General features: G+C 38.5%; 1 protein-coding gene across 1 annotated transcript in view; it reads right to left on the minus strand.

The window, feature by feature from the left end:
- Positions 1–13,661: 13,661 nt before the first annotated feature.
- FAM91A1 (family with sequence similarity 91 member A1) overlaps positions 13,662–20,390 on the minus strand; it is a 43,487-nt gene continuing 36,758 nt past the window's right edge. The window contains exons 21-24 of the mRNA XM_049633496.1: positions 19,890–19,994; positions 19,257–19,380; positions 17,922–17,991; positions 13,662–16,598 (exon numbers count right to left, since the gene is read on the minus strand). Coding sequence (XP_049489453.1) covers positions 16,413–16,598; positions 17,922–17,991; positions 19,257–19,380; positions 19,890–19,994 — 485 coding nt within the window. The 3' untranslated portion in view covers positions 13,662–16,412. The remainder of the gene's footprint in view (positions 16,599–17,921; positions 17,992–19,256; positions 19,381–19,889; positions 19,995–20,390) is intronic.

A 20,390-nucleotide genomic window follows, 5' to 3' on the forward strand; every position in this document is an offset into this window, starting at 1 on the left:
ATGAAGGGATTTTGCAGATTTAATTAAGGTAAAATAAGAGGAGTATATGAGGGTGGCCTGACCTAAGCACATGAGCCCTTAACTCTGACTCTAGAGACCAGATACAGAGAAGTCAGGGAGAGTCACACTGCAGATTCGACACAAGGAAGATTCTCCACGACTTTGGAGATAGAGGGGACACATGTCAGGGAATGCAGGCAGCCTTTAGGAACGAAAAGAGCTCCCGGCAAAACGGTCAGCAAGGAAACCAGGACCGTAAGGGTCTGGATTCTGCCACAAATATACGAGCCCAGAAGATGCTCAGCTCTGGATGACAAGCAGCTGTCAGGACACCTTGATGTTAGCCTTAGACGACTCTGCGAAGAGAACCCAGTTATGCCACGCACGGACTTCAGATCCACAGAACTGGATGTTGTTTTAAGCCACAAAGTCTGTGGTAATTATTACATAGCAATAGACATCCAACACGCATGGAACATTTTATTAGATGCATAAAAACCGATCAAGTGTCAGTTTTTCAGACTCAGTAACATTCCTCCACCACAGACACCAGGCTGACTATTGAACTATTGTCCCTGGGGGCGCCTGGGTGGCTCAGGCTGTTAAGCATCCGACTCTTGATTTCGGCTCAGGCCATGATCTCACGGTTTGTGAGTTCGAGCCCTGCATTGGGCTCTGCGTTCACAATGCAGAGCCTGCTTGGGATTCTCTCTCTGCCCCTCCCCAGCTCTCTCTTTCTCTCAGAATAAACTATTGTCTCTGAGTTCCAAACCCACCCTTCTCTGCCCCATCTGTGATGGTGGGCTGGATTAGATGCCCCTGCATGGCTGTGTTGGGGAGGGGTGATTCCTAGAACAAAGGAAGGAAGAAGGGGCCATGACCACCCACCTCAATCATTATCACCCAAACACATTCAAGCGGCTTTTTGAAATGTTTCTGTGCCATCCTACACACAGGTACTCCAGCACAAGATGCTTTCCCTCGGAAATATACTCATAATCAACCTAGGACAGTAAGTCCTGATGTTCTCAGAACATTTCCCCGGGTGAACAACAGTTAACAGGACTGGGGGGCGGGGAGGGGGCCAACAATAGGATCCTGTTTACTCTTGTGAAAAGAAAATATGTGCCTTCCTCTTTCAAGTTGAGAATTCCCTAAGAGCAAGGAGGAATAAAAAGTGAAACACTGCCACCCACTGGATGGAAAAAGCCTGCAGAGGAAATTCAAAGTACTCCAGCCGTTCAAGGCCCCAGCTTCCTACTGGACTTTAAACCGAAACATCAGCACTCCAGGGGCATGGACGGTGACTTTTCAAACACCAGCAAGAAAATCACTGAGAGATCAAGTTAAAAGAAAAGTTTAATCGGGCAACTGTGCCCCTTTTGGCATTCTGGATTTACAATAGTGTCCAAAAAACGGCAACAATGGTCTGAAGACAACTTCTACTGCACAATCCTCCTTTAGAAGTAAGTAGGTGCCTGCTTGGAGAGTGGAAAGCATTTGTTGTTTTCTCTTGGGCGAAACATACGAAACAACAAAACATTTTAAAGCAGACTTGGCATTTTACAAAGTTCTGTCCTTTTTCTCCTGCACCAAGAGAAAAATCACACTCCTGATGATTTGGGCCTAAGAACGGGCCTCTTAAGATTTACTAAAGACAGAAGTTCACCATACTTTCTTTTTTTTTTTTTTAATTTTTTTTTTCAACGTTTTTTATTTATTTTTGGGACAGAGAGAGACAGAGCATGAACGGGGAAGGGTCAGAGAGAGAGGGAGACACAGAATCGGAAACAGGCTCCAGGCTCGGAGCCATCAGCCCAGAGCCTGACGCGGGGCTCGAACTCACGGACCGCGAGATCGTCGCGGGGCTCGAACTCACGGACCGCGAGATCGTGACCTGGCTGAAGTCGGACGCTTAACCGACTGCGCCACCCAGGCGCCCCAAGAAGTTCACCATACTTTCATTGGGAGATTTTTGAATCGAGAAAACAAGCTAATTTTTCATGGGCTTTATTTTAAATAAGTGTCACTTTTATTCAGTTGGTCTTAAGGGACCACTTAAGTTTTTGATCTTCTTGCGTTTTTTTTTGACAAATAACTGAAGATGCCATGTATCAATGAGGGAAGTTGAGCATTAATAAGGCTTTGGGGGGTGACAGTGGGGTTCATGAGGTCCAGAGACAAGGACCAAGAAAGAATTCCTGAAGATGTCTTTGGTGCAAAAAGGTGATTTTATTGAAGCAGGGGACAGGACCCGTGGGCAGGAAGAGCTGCCCCAGCAGAGAGACTGGTTTTATACTGTGGAGATGGGGGGAGGTAAAGTCCAGGGGAAGTTTCCAGTAAGACTTTCATATGCTAAAGAAGACTCCCAGAATAAGAGGCCTCGCTATTGTCAGGCTAAGGGTTGTTTTTCCCTCTAGCAAAGCATTAGCATTAATACAGTAGGGAGTTCCTAGAGAAACATTTTACTCGGCCAGCCTCAAGTATTTGCCAATGGGCTGCAGGTTATAAGGAAATCTAGTTCTATTTCCTTCTGCCTTTGTTTCCCACATCGCTGTGGACGGGTGATGGAGACTTAGGTCCTGCAGGACTATGAGCTCTATCAGTTATCCATTTGCTTTTCCCCTTTCCTTTGTTCTTGGGCAGCCAGGAGTGCCTGAGGAATATCACATATGCCACCTGGGGGTGGAGTGGGGGGTGGGGGCGGTGTTTGTGACCTGTCAGCTTGTCTTATGCTCCCTCATCAGGCATGAAAAGTATACATTTGAGATGAGAACATTTAAGATGAAAAAATCCTAACCGCGTAACGTGAAATGGAAAAAGCAAGGGACCAAGCTTAATGGAGAGGATGGTTCCAGATAGTTCCAGGTGTCTACCTATGTCTATGTCTGTGTATCCGTGTGTGGGGGGGAAAGTCCTGCAAAGAAACACGCCCAAATCTCCCAGTGTTCAACTCTGCGCAGTGAGATTATGGTTGACATAGTCTTCTTCATTTTTTCCTGCATTTTCCAATTTACCACAGTGAAAGCGAATTGTGTCCTAATTAGAAAAAAAACCTGTGACTTAAAAAGCTTTCTAAAAATAATATAGGGGCGCCTGGGTGGCCCAGTAGGTTAAGCCTCTGACTTTGGCTCAGGTCATGATCTCGCAGTTCGTGAGTTCCAGCCCCACTTCAGGCTCTGTGCTGACAGCTCAGATTCGGATTCTGTGCTTCGGATTCTGTGACTCCCTCTCTCTCTGCTCCAACCCCACTCACACTCTGTTTCTCTCTCTCTCTCAAAAAGAGACATTAAAAACAATTTTTTAAATAAAAATAATATAAAAGTTTAAGCGATTGTATAGGCCATGGCTGATGGCGATTTTAAAATACGTGTATATCCCTAATTGCTGCCACAGTTGGAATAGTCTAGGTCAGCAGTTGTAATCATTTTGGTCTCAGGGCTCCTTTATAATATTAAAAATTATTGAGGCCTGCAAAGAGCTTTTGCTTGAATGGATTATATTTGTATCTATTGATATTCAGTAGAAATTAAAACCGAAAAAGTCTGAGCATTTTTTAAATTCAGCTAAAAATAAAATAAATCCATTGCATGTTTCCATAAACAACATATTAAACGAAAAATAACTATGTTTTCCAAAGAAAAAGTACTTTAGTGAGAAAATTAGCATTGCTGTATGTCCTTGCAAATCTCTTTAATGTCTGGTTACTAAAGGCAGCTGGATTCTCATGTGCTTCTGATTTCACCTGTCATGAGACATTATTTTGGTTAAAGTACATGAGGAACATCTTGCCTCACAACAAATACGTATTTGGCAAAGAGAGGAAGGAATTTAATAATCTTTTCAGATAATGGCAGATATTCCCTTTTTTAAAAAATTTTAAGTTTTTTTTTTTTTTTTCTTTGAGACAGAGGGGCAGGGAGGGGCAGAGAGAGAGAGGAAGAAAGAGAATCCCAAGCAGGCTTCTCAATGGCAGCGCAGAACCCGACCCGGGGCTCAAACTCACAAACGGTGAGACTATGACCTGAGCGGAAGTCAGACACTTAACCCACCTAGCCACCCGCCATTTTTTTTAGTTTTTTTTTTTTTTTTTTTTTGCTACTATAACCAAAACTGCAGTGCATATCCTCCTACACATATGTCCAAGTATGTCTAAAAATAATATGCCCAGGGGTCATAATGTATCAAAAAGCATAGTGTATTCTGATATATTCAAATTTCCCTCCAAAGAAAGTTACAATAATTTACTTTCCAGCTAATACTATGCATGCTGCCTTAGACCTTCACGAACACTGGGGATTACCATCTTTTTCATTTTTGCCCGTGTGTTGGTTGGGTGCAAAATGCTACCTCACAGTAGTATTAGTTTGTGTTTAATTAGGAATTGATGTGTTTTAATTTTTGTTAGCTATTCTATTTCTTTTCCTATGAACTGCCTATTCATATATTTTTCCCATTTTTCTTCTCTAGCTTGCCTTTTTTTTTTCTTAAAAGAGGTTTTTGTATAGCAAATGCAGCAGGCACAGAGATGCAGCCCTCCAATCTTCGTAGAGCTGTCCAGCTGCAAAGAAGGTGGTCTCCGGAGTCGAGGAGGGGAGACAGGCATGGCTTCCTTCACTACTATGCTAATAAGCCATTTGCAGATTTTAGGCTCCCCAAGGAGGAATGCTTCCTCCAGGGAGCACCACAAAGCCTCCACTGAACTGGTAGTTGAGGCTGCCACCTGGCCACGTTGGATTTCTCATGTCATTGAAAGAACAGGTAACCAAAGGTTTGGGGTTGGGGGGGGGGGTGGCGTTGGTCACTGAACTGGCCAAGTAACTCTGGTTAACCACCGAGGGTAAACTGAATCACTACCACACAACAGGCAACATAAGTTCCAGTTTCCAGCTTCTCTCCCTGGGTCAGGCTGTGCCCCATCCTAAGAGTCTGAGTCTTAGTATCACCAGGGACCTCCTCCCAGCTCCTGGGGGGTGGTGCCTTCTCCTTAGTGGTCAGCTTCCTGACTCCCGAGGGCTCCTCCTCCATGCGTCTAGGTTCTGGTAACGCTAACCTCTTTCCAGGTTTACTTCAGACCTGGGGGTGCTAGAGTTCCTGCAGTTATTAACTGTGTTATGTCAGTTTTCCTTTTTTCCCCCAAAACTGTTCCACTGATTCCTTCTATCTTACTTATCTCTATTAAAGTAATTAGTGCAGCTTCTTGAGGCACCTGGGTGGCTCAGTCGGTTAAGTGTCTGACTTTGGCTCAGGTCATGATTTCACAGTTCGTGGGTTGGGAGCCCCGCAATGGGCTCAGTGCTGACAGCATGGAGCCTAGCACCTGCTTCGGATTCTGTCTCCATCTCTCTCTGACCTTCCCCCCGCCCCAAATAAATAAGCATTAAAAAACTTTTTTTTAATAAAAATAAAATAATTAATGTGGCTTCTATTTTCTAAATAAACTCTGATAGACAAATGAAATTCTCCACAGAAGTGCTGCATAAATTCTTACAACCTCATTGCTAGGAACTTTTATGCCTTTGCTATATAGTATCTTTTAAGATATTTAATTTTTGTTTATTCCTGGTGAATAGAGATGCAATTAATTTTGATCTGTGATTATACATCTACCCATGTTGTACTTATTATTTCTAATAATCCACCAGGTTAATTTGTTTCCTATATAAAATTATACTATCTCTGGATAATGGCTTTTTCTTTCATTCTTTGCAAATCTTTTTTTTTTTTTCTTCACTGCTAGAACCTCCCACATATGATTTAATAAAAGTAGGAATTATGGGTATCCTAATCTAGTTGGATTCAAAGGCAATGCTTCTAACACTTCACCATTAAAATGCTGTTTGTTGTAGGTTTCTAGTAGTACATCAGATTGAGGAAGTTCCTTTCTCCTCTTAATTTGCTAAAAATATCATTGTCTTTTTTTCTTCAATTGGGTGTTGCATTTTATCAAAATCAATTTCTGCATCTATTGAGATGATCATATAGATATATTTTAACTTTAGTGACATGAATTGTATTAATAGATTTGTTAAATGAGCCCTACATTCCTGGAATATGCTCAACTTGCTATATTTTGTAAATTTCACAGGGGTACAATTTGCTAAATATTTTGCTTACAATTTTGCAACTACATTCATGGGTGAGATTAGACTGTAGTTGGCCTTTCTTGGCCCACGCTTCTCTGAATTTGCCCTGAAAGTTATACTAGCTTCATAGAATGAGTCTTTTCTCCTTTTTACTTAACAGAAGAATTTGCCTAAGTTGAAATTATCTATTCTTTGAAAGTTTGGTAGAACATATCTATAAAATTATTTAGATTAGGTGTTTTCTTCGTAAGATTTTAAATTACTGATTTAACAGTTACAGGACTGTTCAGACTTTTGGTTTCTTCCTGAATCACAATTTTACTAAGCTACACTTTTTATAATTTTGTCAATGCTTTCAAATTTACCAGCATAAACTGTCATACATTCTTTTTTTTTTTTTTTTTAAGTTTTATTTATTTTGAGAGAGACAGAGCAAGTTGGGGGGGTGGGGAGGGAGAGGGTAGGGAAGAGAAAAAAAATCCCAAGCAAGCTCCATGCTGTCAGAGTGGAGTCCACCACGGGGCTCAAACCCATGAACCTGAGATCATGATCTGAACCAAAATCAAGAGTCCCTTAACCAACTGAGCCACCCAGGCACCCCAATTGTCATATATTCTTGTACTTTTTTAAACTCTACCAGATCTATGGTGATGACCCCTTTTTAATTCCTAATGCTACTTTGGTTTCTTCTTTCTTATGATTAATCTAATTTATCTTTTGGCAGTGGGCTTCCTGTTTGTATTTTTTGTTTTCTAACTCATTAATATATCAGCAGTTAATCCTTTTATAAAAGAATTCTCCTTAAATGGTCCTGATTTTAATGTGTCATCTGCCTCCGTTTGGGGCCCTGACTGATAAGCTGTCCATCCCCAATAATGCTTTTTAGCTTAAGGGCTACTTTGTCTTATGTAAATATCAGGTTTCTTTTGGTACCTAGTTTCCTTGTCTATCTTTTCCATTATTTCACTTTCAACCCTTTCGTGTTTTTAGGGTGTCTCCCGTAAACATCAAGTTGACAGGTTTGGGGGATATGGGATAGAATTCAACCTAACAATTTGGTTGTTCTTTTTTTTTTTTTTTTAAGTTTGCAAATTTAGTCAACTTATGTGCACTGTGATTCCATGAATTTGGGCTGTTTCACCATATTTCTGCTTTTTATTTGACCTGCTTTTCCTTCTCTATCCCACCCCCCCCCACAACCTTTTTCCTTATTTCCCTGTTCCATATTTCCCTTCTACCAATTTCAAAGTTATAGACTCTATTCCCTTAGTGTTACTCATATTTTATCATGCAGAATCCAAATCATTTCTAGCTACTTCCATGAACCATCTTCACAGAAACAACCAATACATCACACATACATTGTTGCATATACTCAAATTTCGTACTTGCCCCTTTTATTCTCAACTAGCCAGAGTTACCAATAAAAGGCCAAATTGTGTGCCTTTCTGCTCAAAACCTAACGATTTCACACTTTAGTCCAAGTGCTTACAATGGCCACTAAGATACCAAACCTTCTGGCCTCTTCTCCTGCTACCAGATTTATCCGACAACCACCCTAGTTTCCTTACCCAGTCTCATCACATTTCCTGAAGTTCCTTGGACAGGATACACATGCTCTTACCTGAGAGCCTTTGCACCGGTAGTTTCCTCTCCCTCAAGACTCTTTCCCAGACGGCAACATGGCTCACATTCTCATTAAGTCTGCATTTAAATGTCTCCCTCTCATTGAGGTCTTCTCTGACCAGTTACTGATGAAATACATTCCCATTCCTTGGTGTTTCCCATCCTTCTCACCATGACTTTTTTCCTATAGCAATTACCACCTACTAATGTGCTGTCCTATTTTGTTTAGTGTGTATCCCCACTAACTAGAATGTAAGCTCTATGATATCTGGAATTAATGCACTGATCCATCCCTAAAAACTAGTATTTTGCCACTTAGTAAGTGTACAGTAAGTGTTGGGCGTGCAAGTGAAGACTATTATTTACTATTTGAAAAGTATAGTGAGCATAGAGTGAACTCTACATAAAACTTCTCCTGACTCACATGCTATTATCTTTGGGGACTATTGTCCTGTTTCTTTTCCCAAATTAAACATTTTTATATTTATTCAGAAAAAATTGAGATTAATCAACATTTTAATCACCATCTTGCACAGAGAAGCCTTCCTCACATTGCAAGAATTCCTTCTAGAATAATTCTCCTTTATTTGAATTTTTTTTTTTTTTTTTGAGCTGAGTCCAATAATAAACTCGGTAATGCATATTTGAAAACATAGGTCTTTTTCACTCTTGTTGAAAGATAATTTTTGCTGGACTCACAATTGTAGGCTAGCATTTTTTCCAAGTATTTTTGTGATTGAATTGTTTCCTAAATTCATTATTGATATGCATTGGATTCCTGTATCTCCAGATTCTTATCTTTCATCTGCTCTGGACAATTCTCAAACATTTTCTCTTTGGAATCTACCTCACTTCATCTTTTCATTTTCTTATCTGATCCCACAGACTAAAAGGACAATAGGAATGCAGGGATACTTCAGAGATACTGCGGGTTTGCTTCCAGACCACTGCAACAAAGAGAATGCAATAAAGTCAAATGAACTTTTTGGTTTCTTAGTGCATGTAAGTTATGTTTACATTATACTGTATGTCATTATACATAATTGTGTAATAGCATTGTCTAAAAGAATGTACATCTCTTAATTAAAAAATGCTTTATTGCTAAAAACTGCTAACCATCATCTGAGCTTTCAGTGACTTGTAACCACTGATCACAGATCACTATTACAAACATAATAATAATAAAAAGGTTGAAATACTGAGACAATTACCAGAATATGACACAGGGACACAAAGCGAGCAAATGCTGTTGGAAAAATAGTGCCGATACTTTCCCGACACAGTTGCCACAAACCTTCCTTTTGTAAAAAATGCAATTATCTGTGAAGCACAATCAAGTGGAGAGCAATAAAATGAGGTATGCCTCTACTATGTATAATAAATGCCCATAAGTTCAATAATTTAGATGAAATAGACCAATTCCTTGAAAGACACAAACTTCCAAAACTCAAGAAAGAAAGAAATAGCTAACCTGAGTATATCTACTAAAGAAATTTAACTTATAGTTCAAAATCTTCCAAAAAAGAGAACTTTAGGCCCAGGTAGTTTCACTAGCAAATTCTACCAAAATCAGACTAAGGTATTACAAAACCACAAAACAACATTCTTCAGGAATATGGATATAAAAATATTAGCCAATCAAATCCAGCAATAGATAGAAAGGATAATCCATTGTGACCAAGTTGAATTCATACCAAGAATGTAAGGCTGATTAAAGATTCAAAAATTAATCTGTGGAATTCACCATATAGAGTCTAAATAAAAACGAATCATATGATAGTGAAAACATATAAAACCCAACATCTACTCATGATTAAAAAAAAAAAAAAAAAAACCAAACACCTAAGTAGAACTAGAAAGGAACTTCTTTAACCTAATGGTCATCTATTTAAAAATCTATAGCTAAGGGGAGCCTGGGAGGCTCAGTGGGTTAAAAGCATTTGGCTTTGGTTCAGGTCATGATCTCACAGTTTGTGAGTTCTGAGCCCTTCATCGGGCTCTCAACTGCCCACAGAGCCCACTTTGGATCCTGTCCCCCACTCTGTCTGCCCCTCCCAAGCTCATTCTCTCTCTCTCTAAAATAAATAAACATTAAAAAAACTTTTTAAAATAAAAAAATCTGTAGCTACCATCATACTTAATAGCTAGAGATGGAATGCTTTCCCCTAAGATGGGGGAGCAAGGTAAGGATGTCTGTTCTCACAATTCCTATTCAGTATCACACTGGTAGTCTTAAGCCAGTGAAATAATGCAAGAAAAAGAAATAAAAGGCATACACGTTAGAAAGAATAAAATGTCTTTATTCATAGACAACATAATCATCTATGTAGAAAATCTTCAAGAATCTACTAAAAAATTCACTAAGTGAGCTTGGCAAGACCAAAATGTACATGTCAGTCATATTCCTATACACGAGTAATGAACAATTTCAAATTGAAATATTAAAAAACTTCCAACAGCACAAAAAAATGAAGTACTTATGAAGAAATCTAACAGAAGATGTAGTTCATGTCTGCCGAAATCTATAAAACAGTGACCAAAAAAGAAGTTCTAAATAAGTGGACAGATACTGATTAGGGTGTCAGTTCTCCACAGCTTGATTTATAGATTCAATAACACTTTGAATAAACCCCTGCAAGTTTGTGTGTAGACACTCACAAGCTGAGTTTAAAATTTATATGGAAAGGCAAAGAACTAAAAAAGCCAAAATCAATTAAAAAAAAAAAAAAGAACAAAGTTGGGGAAGACTCCTACTATCCAATTTCAGTGTGGCATTGGAAGGACAGACATTGATGAGTGCAGCAGAACAGAGAGCCGAGAAGCACACCCACACAAATGTCAACTGGTTTTTTAAAAACAGCTTTATTGAAGTATGACTTACATATAGTAAAATTCACTTGTCTCAAGTGTACAATGCAATTATTTTTTGGTAACATTTCCAGCAGTCCAGGAAGATGCTGTCTGCCCATTTGCACTCACTCCCCATTTCTATCTGTGGCAACGACCAATCTAGAGACCTATCAACTGACTTTTGATAAAGGTGTAATGGCAAGTCAATGAGGAAAGAAGTCTTCTCAAGAAATGGTGTTCTATGAACTGGATGTTCATGTGCAAAAACAAACCTTGACATACACCTCACCCCATATATTAAAATGAGCTCAACAGGGGTCAAAGACCTACACATAAGACTATAAAACTTTCAAAAGAAAACAGGAAACATCTGCATGACCTAGCGTTCATGAGGAGTTTTTAGGTAACAGCACAGAAAGCACAATCCCTTTAAAAAAAAAAAAAAAAATAAACATAAAAAAAAAAAAAAAAAGCTAGACTTCATGAAAATTAAATACTTTTGTTCTTGAACACATACTATTAAGAGAATGAAAAGACAAGTCAGATTGGGAGAAAATATTTGCAAAACACATCTGACAAAGGAATTGTACTCAAAATAATATACTGAACTCTTAAAACTCAGCAAAACCCAATTTTTAAAATACGGACAACTGATCTGCACAGACCCTTCAGCAAAGAAGGCATATGGGTGGCAAGTAAGCATATGGAGACAGAGACGCTCAACATCATTTTTCGTCAGGGAAATGAGTATTTCAGCCACAAAGAGCTACCACTGCAACGGAAACTCTCATTCACCGCTGGCGGGGTGCAAAACTGCAATCATTTTGGAAGACAGGGTGGCAGTGTCTTTCTTATAAGATTAAACGTACACTTACCAAATGAGTTAGTTAACAAACCCACTCCCGGCAAACCAAATTATGTTTATTATGAAGAAGATAAACACATCTTGACTCATCCACCCAGCAAAGTTCTCAGCAACAGAAGGGACGAGCTACTTATTGGTTCACATGACACCATGAATTTAAAATGCATTCTGCATTGCTCTTGTAAGAGGCCAGATTAAAAAAGCTATGAATTGTACAACCTATTTACTTGACATTCCAGAAAAAGCAAAATTACAGGAATGGAAAACAGATAAGTGGTTGTGAGGGGTGGGGTGGGGTGGGGGCTGAGTACAAAGAGGAATTTTTAGGGTGATGGGACTGCTCTGGGTAGTACGGAGACGGTGGGTCCATAATCACAAACTTGTCAAAGCTCATGCAGAGTGGACTTTGTGGTGTGAAAAACCCAACAGGGATGTCAAGAGACCTCAAGTGGGGTGCGCAGTGTGACAAGTAACGTGTTTCGCGAACGTATGACATAACCTCCACGAAGAAAGTGGGAAATAAAGGGAGCTGAACTAAGTTACTACGGAAAGTGGTACTTTGAGCAGATACCGTAAAGCTAAGGACAAGACAAGGACTTGAACACCGAATTCCATTTGTTGGTCCATTTTTCTCACAGGGGTACAACTTAACTATTCTGAAACCACTTTTTAAGTATTCTAAGGTTCAACGAGCAAATAAATTGTAGATAAAGAAGTCAGGGTTCTCACTCTCAGAAAAAAAAGTTACAAATAAACATGGAGGCAAAACCTTGTAGTGCTGGCTGAGTCAGTATAATTGAATGTTTAATATATATACAGACAGATCTAGAAATAATTACAGAGACGTGTACTGTACATTGGTCAGTATGCGTATTTGTCATCTCTTAGCACGTTTCACTGAAAAACCACAGCAGCAGTAGCAGTGAGCACATCCAACATCCAGATCTTTGTTTCTAAATACCATTCTCTAGAGATGCCTGGGTGGCTCAGTTGGTTAAGCGACCGACTTCAGCTCAGTTCAAAATCTCACAGTTTGTGGGTTCGAGCCCTGCGTCGGGGTCTGTGCTGACAGCTCAGAGCCTGGAGCCTGCTTCTGATTCTATGTCTTTCTCTCTCTCTCTCTCTGCTCCTCCTCAGCTTGCACTCTGTCTCTCTCTCTCAAAGATAAACATTAAAAAAAAAAAAAAAATAATGTTCTCCAATGAAAGAAACGAGGGCTTCTTGGAGAAATAGCTAATTCTAGGAATGGCACTCAGACAATACTTGGCAGTGCTAAAAGGTAAAAATATGGTCTTAGAAAAATAAGGGCATGTCAAAAGAATTTAGGAGCCAACCTCAAAGAGTCCCAAAGCTGAAATAATTCACCCAGTAAATTACAACGGTACTAGATTTTAACCTAAAGTAGAAAATAAACTGCCACAATCACATATTAATACAAAGTATCAAATGAATAGGAAAGAGGAACAAATTTTCTTTAAGAAAAATGCTAAATAATATATATACTGTCCCCTCCTCTTGACTGTGGGCTAGATTTAGTAATTCACTTCCAAAGGAAAAAAAAGTACGGAAAGTGAAAAAATACAGTGGAAGACCTAGTGGACACCAACCTAGCCGATGAAGGAGTATCACCGGTGATACCTACTAACATCATGTACTTGATATTATACAGTGTAGAAGGGCACATCAACTCTGTGCTCTCCTTCCTGACAAAGCATAACCTCAAATCGACTCACAAGAAAACGTCCGGCAAACCCACATTAAGGATCATTGTACAAAATAACCAATCAGTACTGTTCACAGTGCCAAGGTCTTGAAAGACTAGCTGTCACAGACTGGAAGAGACAAAGGAGGCATTAACGACTAAATAAATGAATGCAGTGTGGTGTCCGGGACTGCTCCTAGAACAGCAGAAAGACAGTAGTGGAAAACAGAAACCAAATAAAGTCCGTAGTAGACATAGTTAACAGAACTGTCCCAAGGTTAATTTCTGAATTTTGACAAATAAATGCCACAGTTTACATAAGGTGTTAACTTTAAGGGAAGCGTGGGGAAGGGTAGAAGAAACATCTCTGGACTCTCTGCAACTTTCCTATAAATCTGAAATTATTCTAAAGTAAAAAGGTCATGAAAAAAACATGTAGGAAAGCCACAGCACTGAAAGCATTTAGCACTGAGGTGCTGTATTTAATACTGAGAAAGGGACTTACAGATTATATACACATGTCCACAGTAAGTTGATCAACACCACAGTTTATTGTAAACATATTATAAGGTGTCAATAATCAAATTGACAACACTTTATACATTTTGTTGTATAATATTAACATCATACCAGAAAACAGTCCACTGTACTCACTTACAGTTTTGGTACTTTAAGATCTTTAAATACAAACTGTATTTGAAACACTGAACATAAAATAGAAACATGAATGGCAGAGAATATTGAATACATCAAGTAAAAGAAAAGTGATACTCCCCCCCAGAAAACAAATACAAAATCATCTGATTACATACTTAAAATGAAAGAAAGAAAGGAATCAAGAAAACCTGGTATGTTTGTAAATGACATAAAGTTGTATTTCTTTAGACCCACCTGAGAGGTTAATCTGGACCATGCTAAATTCTATGTCCTCTGTGACTTCGTTTTCTCTTGGTTTCTAAAGAACGTTTCCCATGGTTTAAGCTACATTAAGGGGGGAATCGAATGGGGAGGTAGCACAAAGCCAAATGAAATTACTTTAGAATTCTTTCATAAGTCTTCTTTGGCAAATAATAAAGTCTGTATTTAAAATTTAACATGTTGCTGAACTGGATCAAAACTTGTAAGATTTAGGAGATGCATCTTTACATGAGTTAACATATGAATGAAACAAAGCCAAGTTCATAAAGCAAAGCACAAAAGCAGCTTTCACATTTTACTAACAGCTCTACAAAGCAGATTCTCCCTCCTTAAACATATGAGAGGTTTCCAGCTGGGAATCAGAACTTTCTCCATTCACCGGAGAAACCAGAGTTGTCCACATGTTTTCTAGTATTTTAAAATTCATGATCACTGTTAGGTTCTATTTCTTCCTCTATTATCTCTCAAAGGTAATATAGCAGCAAATCACTCCCATATTTTAAGTTTTCAATTAACCACCAACTGGGTTCACTGCCAACAACTACAAATTATTCGATTCTTTATTAGTGTACATGTCATTACAGTAGGCTTAGATTGTTAATACAGGAATAAATAAAATAACTACAGTTAATATAAACAAAGCAAATGAAAATGAGATTAAAGAGCCCTGATCAAATGAAACACAACTTTCAGTTGAAAAACTGTAAGTTACATACATACCTAATAGCACTAGGAATGTACAATATCAATTACTGGAAAAATAAATGAGTGATTCACAGTCATAAGAAATTATTTTAATATTAGTATGTATTTTTCCTTTTATAGACAAACATTTATAACATACACTTGATTTCTACCTCATATAAGACAAAGTAGAAAACTAAACGTTACTGCACTTACCCCAAACACAGCACTGACCATGTGCCACAGGTAACCTGCTCCAAGATATTCGATTCTATAGGTAGGCCATGGTATTGAATGCATGGTTATGTTAACAGTTTTAAGAAAGGCATATATTTCCAGAAGTATGTTAAATACACAAATATCAGTTCTATAAATGACAAAAAATTATCAGCAAAAATGTTGAGGCTATAACATTCCCAAATTTTCTAATGCTTTAAGTGTTTTTAGATATATGTTGTTTGACCAGTTAGTTTGGTTACAGTTTTAAACAAGCAAACCGTTATCCTATGAGAAGAGCTACACTAAACTAGAACACTGCACAAACTTCCCAAGGAAGGCAACTTAAAAAATCTAGAAAGTGATTCCAATTATTCTAATTAACATTTGAGATCTAAAAGAATTAATGATTCGAGAAACATTTTGAAATTGCTCAATTTTTCTTTATCAGTCCCTCCAAAACTATTCACATAAACTTAAGGTCCAGATTGCCTAAGAATGTCTTCAAAGTAGGTTTATCCCCAAGTGTTTTGATCAGAAGACATATAGCCTTAATGCCTCTAAATATGTAATTCTAACCTAAAATCACAATCCTTGGTTTTTAAACACCAAATTCGATTTCATAACAATTCATTGGTAAAGCTACTAAACAAAAAATAAATGAGGGTAAAAACGTGCAGCAGCCACAGTTACAACAGTGGAAAACAAATTCTATTTTTCCATAAAGACTCTATGAAAATATAAAGCCCAAAGTGAGTGACGACAGAAGTCCACATATAAATGTTGTTTAAAAATAGAATGTTTTCCAAAGCTTCTCATGAGATGTCAATGTATAGTCAGAGTCTGAGTTAAGACCTTATAAATCAAGGTTAGGTTATACATAACTATGCTGATTTACATACCTTCAACAATGTTCAACTCATATACATAATTTACAGACATCCACAGAAATTCTTAATGCCCCATCATATCATCTCTCAAAACTGGATGTTTGTTGTTTTATAGTTTTGCTACTTTTAAGTACCAAGAAGCCTTTTCAGAGGAAGAGTTCCACCTCTTCCTGTGATCCCCTAAAGAGTAGGTAACAAAATATAAAATTAAACAAGATTTATGTTTGATAAACTAACATATAAAATTACCACTGCAATATTCATAGTGACTGCTTATAAACGTAACAGTCATCATAAAGCCTATAAAGTATATCCTCAGTTTTATAAAAGAAATGCAGATTGTCTCAAGGTAAAAAATACAGTGCAGGCTGCTAAAAAGCTCTTTGTTGCATTAGGAGGTGCAATAATGAGGAAAACTTTAGAAAACATGAACATGTTCCCCAATCTCTTCACATCAGTTAAGCATGAAGTGCACTCACTGTAGCAGCAGGGTGCTTCTTAGTGGCGGGCACTATAAAGCTACGTTAAGAAAGAAAAAAAGGCAGAAAGTGTGAGCAATGCATGGTGGAACGAAATTATTGCAAATGGAGATTAGCAACAAGAAGTGAGGAAGGTGACCGTCCACTCCACTCTGATAAGACACCATCTTTAAATATTAAGTTCTTTGCAGGAAGCGGAACTCCCGTGTCGGCACAGGAGGACTGTGAAGGCACACTGGAAAAGCTGGCCTCTGTGTGAACATCCAGTGTGGAAGCACCTTCCTAGAAGACCGAGGAAGAGAAAAAATCCCATATTCGACACTTTACCAAACCACGGAACATAGCTAGTTACAAATACAGGCTTTGACTGCCCGAGAAATGTTTCTGGGATGCAAAGCACTGTGGGAGATGCCAAGATCTACGTCATAATCCCCAATAATCAATCAGGGGAATTATTGTACGCGGTAATGACTGACACAAGTCACACCACGATAAGCGCTTAGAAATAAACAAAAATAGGCTAGGAGGCCAGAGGACAAGAAAAAAGTTAATTCTTAAACAATCTCTAAAAACCCCTCACGTAACATTAAGCACCCAGAACACTCCATGCGCTCCCAAGGCTCTCAGATTCCCGTCACCTAGCACAGACCTCTCCCCAGGACTCCAGGCTCAAACATGCACCGAGCTGACATCTGCTCCTGGGTGTTTCGCCACACGTTCCACACTTACCATGTCCGTGACCTTAATTCTCCAGTTCCTCGCCAGCCTTCCCTACTCCACACACGAAGCTAGTCCAGAAACAGGAGACTCATTCTTGAGTCTTCCCTTCCTCACCACACCCTCAATCTTTTCCTCACATTGAGTTAATCAGGTCAATCCGTCTACATCCAACGTGTATCCCAAACTGCTTGATACAGTCACCAGAACCCGCCACCCAGTCTGGGCCAGTGGTCTCCAAAGTTGGGTACTCACTCCAAAGCAGGGCACGGGACTGTCAAAATCTTACAAATGCTCTATCGACTATTACATCCTCACAAAATTTCTATTTTTGTGTATGTTTTATAGTATCATTTGTTGATATAACAGTATATATGTGCAATCAACCTTTATTATGGACACATGCAAACTATGGGGCTATTTTTAATGAAAAGGGGAGCTCAGCTACCAAAAATTCTCACCTGGGCTATTATAACATTCTCTGAACTAGTCTTGCTTTTATGCTTGTCCCTTTTTCATCTGCTTTCTGAACAGTAACTAATTTTTTAAAACAGGCAATCAGAAATAATGCCATTCCTATTTAAAAGTCTTTAACAACTGGGGCGCCTGGGTGGCCCAGTTGGTTGAGCATCTGACTTCGGCTCAGGTCATGATCTCACAGTTCATGAGTTCAAGCCCCGCATCCAGCTGGCTGCTGTCAGCACAGAGCCTGCTTTGGATCCTCTGTCCAGCCCCCCCTTCTGCCCCTCCCCCACTCGCAAGCCCCATCAGTTAAAAGTCTTTAAATAACATCTCTTTGCACTCTTTGCACTTGAGCATGACATGGAACTGCTCTGCATCCTATAAAGCTCTATGCAAATACCATTTGGATTTTTTGGGTTTCGTTACCTGGAATGAGTGAACAAAGTTAAGGACTTGTAGAGAGAGTTTTCTACTGGAATGTAAGAGGTTCTGAAGGCTGAAAAAAAAGGAAATTTTAAGACAAATATAATTTTAATAGCAAGAACTAATATCTCACAATAATTTCAGCAATTTAAATGCATTTATATGTGTAAATACATTCTGATTAATCACATAAAAAATTAAAACATTTTTCAGTGGTTCTCATCCGTGAAATTTCTGCCAGTTTTAAGAGTAGGGAGTTTAACAGTGCATAAAAAGACCATTCTGAAATAAAAAACCATGTATAAAACGAAAACTGAGAAGTTATTGTCAGGAAGAGTTTAAACTATTAGCAAATATAAATGTTAAATGAAAGAAAATTTTTAAAACAAAAATTCAGGCAGGAATGACAATTATGATACAAACTTCAAATACCCAATGTAATTTTAAAATACATCCTGGTAAAAAGCCTGACAGATTTCATACACATCAACCCACCTAAATCAAATATTTTTCAAATATGCAAACTGGTAACAATCATGGTGGCCATCTTTAAAGCTGTTATTAGTGTTTCTACTTTTTACTCATGTATGTTACTTTCAGAGAATTGCTGAAATTATTTGTTGACTGAGCACTTTTAATCTTCTGATAAACTATATTAAGCCAATTAAATGAATTACTTCTACAACTTTGTTTTCTAAAAGAAGTCAAGGAGACCTGTGGACATCAGCTCTCTCAGCCACCCTACCAAGACAATGAGACTGAGGAATATTCCCATATGCTCCAAAGTCGCAGAACTTTCACAACACTGCCTCTTAGCAACTGCTCCCAACAGATCAGAGTAGGCATGGGAAACAAAACCTACAGACCATCTCTGAGAAGTAATACGTGCTCATTTTAGAAAACATGGAAATTTGAACAAAATTTAGAAATTCAGCTATAATTCCACCATAATAGATAACCACTATTTACATGACGTAAGTTGAACGTGTGTTTGCTAAGAATGACAGAAGTGCACAAGGGAAATGTTCTAGACACATACATATTACAAACACTAGGTTTATCATCTCATATACCTCGCCAGACCTGGTAATTCAGTTAACATAACTAAAATTAACCAAAACATGTGTCCCAAATGTTTGCATATGTCAGATTTTTGAGGTGCTGAAGTTTAATTTTGAAAAATATAGCAAAATCCTTAATTAGCAATCTCTATTCAATCAACAAATATACTCAAGGCAATTACCATGCTCATGTGTGAAATAAAAGAAAATAAGATGTAGCAACTGAGAGCCTAGAAGTCTCACAAATGAAAAGATGACAATGAATATAAACCCTCACCTCTCTTTTCTGCAAAGGCCATGTGTCGCAATTTTTCTACAAACTTTCCGGTTTAATTCAGAACTAAACAATGGAATTCCAAAGCACAGCTCAAGAGGAACCCAATCCGCTTCTGTTGTGGCAGCTACAAAGGGCACACAGCTGTTAGTCACATAGGTAGTCATATATATTATGACTGACCAGGGTTTCTTAACTGAGGCTCATAAATTTTCAGATTCCTCCCACCCCTGCGGTATCCAGCAACGGGCTTAACAGGGGAGAGGATTCAGAGAGGTCAGTGAATCTCTGAAACAGGAAAGAATCTTTCTTGAGTATGTACATGCTTCTGGGGAGAAGGTACAAAGCTTTCATCAGATGTTCAAAATGGTCTTTTCCCCCCAAAAAAGATATCGTAAGACAACTACAGGATGAAAGAATTTAACATAGGAAAAACGCAACTGAAGTCATTCTCAGATCATGTTTTTATAATACTTTAATTGTTATTCTAAACATAAAAAAATGTTTCCTGGTAAATGCTTACTAAAAGGCCCATTGTGGATAAACAGAGTAGACAAATGCCATCCAAATGATGTAACAGAAGAGTTAAACATCAGAAACTAGTCTAAAGCTACAAATTAATTCTTAAAACCTTACCAGAGTTGTGTTTTGTTGCCGAGTCTAGAGTTGCTTCCTCAATGACCATTTCAAATGACTCTGTGCTCCCATTTACATCTGAGCCAGAAGCCAAATCAGGGTCTCCTTGTAATTAAAGGACACACACAATATTAGGGTTTAGTAGTCGGCACAAGTCAGTAAATCGGTTCTAACGGAAGAGAAGACTCCAGCAACAGGCATGACAATGGAGGATAATGAACAGTCTTCAGCCTAAAGCAGTTCCCAAGGAGGGGGCAATTTTGTCCCCCAAGAGACCTCTGACGATGTCTGGAGACCTATGCGGTTGTCGTGAATGGGGACAGGGATGCTACTGATATCTAGGGATGCTAAACATCCTACAATGCACAGGACAGTCCTCCAAAACAAACAATTATCCCGCTCAAAATATAAATGGCGCTGAGGTTGTAAAACCCTGGCCAAAGGAAACAAGGACTCAAAAGGCAGAACATAAGTTTATTAGACTTTCACTTAGATCTTTAC

Source organism: Panthera uncia, chromosome F2, assembly GCF_023721935.1.
Source record: "Panthera uncia isolate 11264 chromosome F2, Puncia_PCG_1.0, whole genome shotgun sequence".
Lineage (NCBI taxonomy): Eukaryota > Metazoa > Chordata > Mammalia > Carnivora > Felidae > Panthera > Panthera uncia.